The sequence below is a fragment of the Tachysurus fulvidraco genome, chromosome 5, assembly GCF_022655615.1.
Source record: "Tachysurus fulvidraco isolate hzauxx_2018 chromosome 5, HZAU_PFXX_2.0, whole genome shotgun sequence".
Classification (NCBI taxonomy): Eukaryota; Metazoa; Chordata; class Actinopteri; order Siluriformes; family Bagridae; genus Tachysurus; species Tachysurus fulvidraco.
The window spans coordinates 16,572,041-16,578,040 of record NC_062522.1 but is presented as its reverse complement, the minus strand read 5'-3'; the positions used below and the strand labels follow the sequence as shown (position 1 = coordinate 16,578,040).

The 6,000-nt window shown below is 39.6% G+C and overlaps 1 protein-coding gene across 2 annotated transcripts in view; it reads left to right on the top strand.

Moving 5' to 3' along the window:
- LOC113642697 (potassium voltage-gated channel subfamily B member 1-like) overlaps positions 1-6,000 on the top strand; it is a 37,712-nt gene continuing 31,712 nt past the window's right edge. The window contains exons 1-2 of one of the 2 annotated variants that reach the window (XM_027146302.2): positions 1-435; positions 1,273-1,928. In XM_027146302.2, the coding sequence (XP_027002103.1) occupies positions 1,374-1,928 (555 nt within the window). In that variant the 5' untranslated portion in view covers positions 1-435; positions 1,273-1,373. Of the gene's footprint in view, positions 436-1,099; positions 1,929-6,000 lie in introns of both variants that reach the window. The other variant, XM_047813116.1, reaches the window with a different exon arrangement.

Below are 6,000 nucleotides of genomic sequence, written 5' to 3'. Positions count from 1 at the left end.
AGAAAGATTGACAGAGTGAGAGAGAGGAGAGGGTGTGTGTTTTGTATTGCTGTAGCCCTCCGCCCCTCTGCAGATGTAACGGAGCGGAAGCTGCTGCCGTCATGCGCGCACAGTCTTGATTAGCAGGTGGGAAAAGAGCTCGCACGTATGGGTTTCGTATCCCAAACTACTTGTTGATGATCCGCGTTTATGAGAATTAAGTGCGAATGGAGCACCGAGTTTGTGTGCTCGAGCATGCCGTGAAAGAGGCGATGCTCCGGAAACCGAGGAAAAACCAAAGGAAAAGCTGAGAGAGAGAGAGAGAGAGAGAGAGAGAGAGAGAGAGAGAGAGAGAGAGAGAGAGAGAGAGAGAGAGAGAGAGAGAGCGCACACAGCCTCCTTCTCCTGCCTGACGACGGACTGAAGCTTTTCCGCTGCCGCCTTCAATCTGTCCGAGTGAGTGGCACGGTTACATTTCACACTTCCTTTATTGTTATCATAATACCGTAGCTACGTAGGCGATATAGTTCTAGTGGTTTTATATGTTATATACCAGCATACAAAATTATAAAGGAACACTTTGCTTTCAAGCACGTTAGATAATGTGTGGTCTAATACTCTCTTGTTTCTGGGATGTTAATTACATGTACACACTTTGTGGTTATTTTAGACCACAAACAATTTTTTCAACATAATTGAGAACTTTAAGCAAAAGCGACTGTCTATGCGCTATAAAAACAAATTCTGTTCACATGCGTGATTGCGCTTAAATTCTTTTTCCTCTTCTAAACTTTTTCAATATCAGTCTCCAAACGATCTTTTTAATAATCGTTTAAAAATAAATTGCCTAGTTTTCCAAACCAGCGACGAGTTTTTTCTTTCCAAATCACCTAGTGGTTAATCTCTAGTGAATTATAAACATAACCTGCTTATGTGAGCCAGTATAGGGCCATGATCGCTTTAGGGAAGATGAGTAAGACAGAGGAACACCTTCAAATGTAACACACTAACGCTTTAAAGAGCGTCTAAGGTTCACGTTTAGGCTCATTTTTAGAAACTAGTCTATTAGCAGAAAAGTGGAGACACGTTGCCAAGAATAAAACGGTTTCTCTGGTTTCAGCACTGGACAGCGATCGTTTCCAAGGCAAGTTCGCTGCAGTTCAGACTGAGGCGGATTATCATCGAGGCAGACGTTCTCATTAGCGGATAACGAACATGGGCTGCGAGGTGTTTCCTTGTTCTTCACGTTCAGTTATAGGTTTAAGTCAGTTTTATTTTCCTCCTTTTTTGCAGCTGGAAGAATGAAGGAGAAGAGAAGCAAATTAAGGCGGTAGTTCTCTCAGACACTTCAGACACTGTTACTCTGTAAGAAGGGATCACTAAGGAGATAGGAAATGATTAAGACCGGGTCACGCTCTACCTCCACTGTGCCGCCTGAGCCAGTGGAGATCATTCGGAGCAAAGCCAGTTCACGCCGTGTTCGCCTAAATGTTGGTGGTCTCCTGCATGAAGTGCTGTGGAGGACATTAGATCGGCTGCCACGCACACGCCTTGGAAAGCTGCGGGACTGCAACACACATGAGGCCATCATGGAGGTGTGTGATGACTACAGCCTGGAGGAGAATGAATACTTCTTTGACAGGCACCCAGGTGCATTTACATCAATTCTGAACTTCTATCGCACGGGTAAGCTTCACATGATGGAGGAGATGTGTGCACTCTCATTCAGCCAGGAGCTTGACTTCTGGGGTATTGATGAGATCTACTTGGAGTCATGCTGCCAAGCACGCTATCACCAGAAGAAGGAGCAGATGAATGAGGAGCTGAAACGTGAAGCAGAGACCATGCGTGAACGTGAGGGTGAGGAGTTTGACAACACATGCTGCACAGAGAAGCGCAAGAAACTTTGGGATCTCTTGGAGAAACCCAGCTCTTCTCTAGCAGCAAAGGTACGTGCTGGTGGGAATTTGTCTATGTGGACTCATGTTTTAAAATACCAGTTTTAATAAACAGATGTGCTGCAGGCTGTTTTTTTTTTAGGCTGATCTTTTTTTAGCCCTTCATTTACTTGATTCCCAGCTCCAATTCAGAACCAAAGTTGTTACACAGTTTCAAGTTTTTCCTGCACCAAGAGCCCAAATTCAGTTTATCAACAGCTTGCTAATTATCTCGTGAGCAGTATCAAATGTTTGCACATAGGGGAATTAAGTGAGAATATATGGGTCACCAGATGCTGAGAATCTTTAGCCAGATTTAAACCCAGCAGGCAATATCATTGTTTTACTGAGAATATTGGGAAAATAATCACTAATAATGATGGTGTAATAACCGCTATGTCATTGGAGTAGGGCAAAGTGACAGTGCTCTCATTTGAATTACAGTATATACACTTGGTATATTCTTTTCTCTTCAATGTGTTTTAAGTAAGTGTCATTATATCATATTCCATATCAAGCTAATTGCAAAATGGCATGCTGATGAATTCAAAGTAATGCACCAGAGTACCCCTGAGTGGCCTCTGGAATCAATCTAATGGAGCTCCAGGGGTGTATATAGCACATGCTCCACCAAATCAGAAGAGTTTGTTATTATTGGACAGTACGTTCACTTAACCCACTAATGCATTTAAACTGTTCATTATTATGATCTCTTGACAGTAAGTCAAAATGGAGTAGACATCTGACATTCCCACAGTTCTGTGATCATACATAATAAAGTAGTGTAGTATTTGCTTTACAATAAGATATTTGATAGTAGTTTCTATTACACATGGAAGATGCAACAAAATTTTAATCTTAGTGTAATAATACTTTTACTACAAGTGCATAATTTGGGACAACTGTAATTAATTTATGTGTAATGAAAATGACAGTCAAGTGTAATTATCAGTGCACACTCATGTCAAGGGCTAGCCAGTGAGTTGCACACTTAGGGACATGCATCACCTTACAATTAGCTTAAAAGGCTGATCCATTTTAAAACCAATATGCTAATCTTAGTGTTGCCAATTGCTCTCAAGAACAGTATAATATCTGGAATTATTGACAGAGGGAGAAGGAGATAAAATATAGGGTACTTACTATTACATTTATGTCTGCTGAGGTGATAAACTGTGTATTTTACTTCTGGAAGCTGATGAAGTGTCTGTAATCAAAGTTCAAGATATTATTTTCATACTTGAAGGTGGTCTTTGGTATGCTAAGAAGATGACATCTGGAGAGCGTTGAGGTGTTTTTCAGCACTCAGTCACATCTCATTCTCAAGTGTTTGTCTCTCAGACAGTTTTCTAAACACAGACTAAGGAAGTGAGGAGGAGCTAAAAGACATCAAACAAGCCAGAAGAAATAGTTTGAGCAAATCCTGTGTTAGAATGTGATCCAAATGGATAATCTATCCTCCATTTGCCCTCATACCACAGAGTAAAACATAACATCTACAGGGCCTCATCTCACACTCTCATAGCACTTCACTTCCTCATAGCAAATGAGCATACAGCACACAAAATATATTTCACTGTGTGGTAAAGAATAAGTGTAAATATATTATGGTATAAAATGAGAGAAATGGACTAATTTTCTTTAAAGCCAAAGCTCAGTGCATATTATTGTGCATCTGAAACTCTGGTTCGCATTATTCAGCTTGCAGATCCATATAACTGATTAAACAAAATTAGATTGCAAGTGTGTGTATGTGTGAGAAAGAGTGAGGGTGAGAGCTTGGTGCCAGAGTGATGCCATTGATTTCATTGCTTATGTTGACAAACAAGCCCCCAGTCTCATGCTCTCCACTCAGCACAGTGGACATGGGCAATAAAAGTGTCAGCAGCAGGTTTAATAGCACCAGACTGACAGCTTGCTTGTTTCCCTGTGCTTAATTGTGGGCCAGCAGGACTAAAACTGCTCTGCTTTGCTTGCCCCATCCACAGATTCCTTTGCATTCATTTTTCAGCTAAGATGAATATTTAATGATAAATTAATTAAGCTCGACTTTGTGCCAAGGCCAGGGAAGGTGCAATGTGGACTATCCATAACGCTCACTGTCAACCTTTTGGCATTATAGTAGAGTTATCACCTCCCGAAATACATACAGGAGACAGAATTCTCTACGGGTGTGATTTTTCACCATTGAAAAGGTGACATGAACCCTGTGATTTGTAGCCTGTTATTTTCAATTTACAGCAATTTGTGCAAATATGGGGCATCTTATTCAATGATGCAGAACAAAACTGTGTTAATGTATCTCTAAAAACATATTTGAGATTTTTGATTATATTGTATATAATATGAATTGGCTGCTTTAAAATGTGTAGTATGCCTGTATGATTACTGCTGTTGAGTGCTTTTGAAGCTGACAGACATTTGTATGGGACTAAACCCCACATAAGATAAGCTTTTTGATTGCCTGTCCAAGGCCGAATCCAATACATGAGACTGCATGTGGATGGTATGAATACATGCTGGGCAATATAAGAACAAAAAAGGTCATGACAATCGATCCCACAGATTATCCTTTTGTGTCTTAAATGTCATGAATTGCTACCTAACAAACGAATAAAAGGTCATATTTATTCCAATTCCAAGCCTAGAAAGTTCACTTGCCTTTAATAAAGTATAAGAGTTAGAGTTTTGTGGATTATTAATGATTGCTCATATGTACACACATACACACACCATGATCGTACAAATACACACAAAAATAGATATGACTCAGCAAACACTTCTTTTGTTTAATGACATGTCCATTAAAGGTTTCGATTTCAACCACAGTCAACTCTTTCACAGATTCTAAAACCAAGTGCCATCTTATCCCAGAGACGACCTACAATTTTCCACTCATGGACTGGTGGAAGACGGGCACACTCTGTCCTCTAAAAGTCAAATACTGGAACCTAAAACCACTGCAATGCTCACTTGAGGAAAAGAAACATTTAGAGACTCAATGAAAGCTGATTCTTTGAGTTATGCACCTAGCCTTGGTACATTAATAGAAATTTGATTTCAGATTCAGACATTTGATATTTGGAAACTGAGCAGAATTTGAAAAATCAGTGCCTTTTTCCGTTAAACAACAAGTTATGCTTCAATATTATAAGAGTGGAGCTGAAAATATTGAAAACTCACTTTCTGACTCAAAATGCTACCAGTGTTTCTGTTTCTCATCATATAACTTTCTTACTAATGTCACCATAATTCCTAAATAATTTGTAGTTACAAAGAAATATATAACAAGATCATATACATGCTAAGCTGGGAGATTAAAGGATTAAACAAAGCTGGACTGAGCAGGGGAAGGCCATAAAGCTTGAAGCCAAGAGCACATCAAATACACACAAACACACATACTCACATACTTGAAAGATTAATAGATGGTATTACATGGGTGAAGCAATCTAAAAGATTCGTGAGAGGAATAATTGCTTGTGTGTGAGTGTGTGTGTGTCTCAGTCCTCCCTGTAAATCTATAGGACAGCCTTTTCACCACCCTGTTAATTCATTTCCCATATATCACATTATGGTAAGACATATGAAGACACCAGCAAGTCAGCAGAGAGAGTTGATTTCCTTTATCTTCCAGACACTTGCTCAAAACATGAACACTCAGGGACTATGCTGTTCATGTAGTCGTGTAATATGTGGCAAATAATACATAGTTTAGTTATAGGTAGCTGTGTGTTTAAGGTTTAAACTATCTGATATGATTCCCTCACCCGGCAACAGCAAGGCTTCTCAGACAGGTTTTCTGATGATCCATCTTATTCCTCTGAACTCGTGTGGAAGAAGTCTATTTATATCTCACTTCATAAATTTGGAACACAATACCAGACAGGATGAACATGGGAAGAAGAGGCACGTTTTTTTGCCAACAAACAAATTAGTATTGTTAAAGCCTGACATCGGTTTGATCAATGACTAGCATCCCATAGTTACAGATGAGCAAAGAGCAGGTTAAGAACCAACTCACAAGAACTGACACTCAATAGTGTGAATTGCTACATCAGCTGGAATCTACAATTAGGTTCAG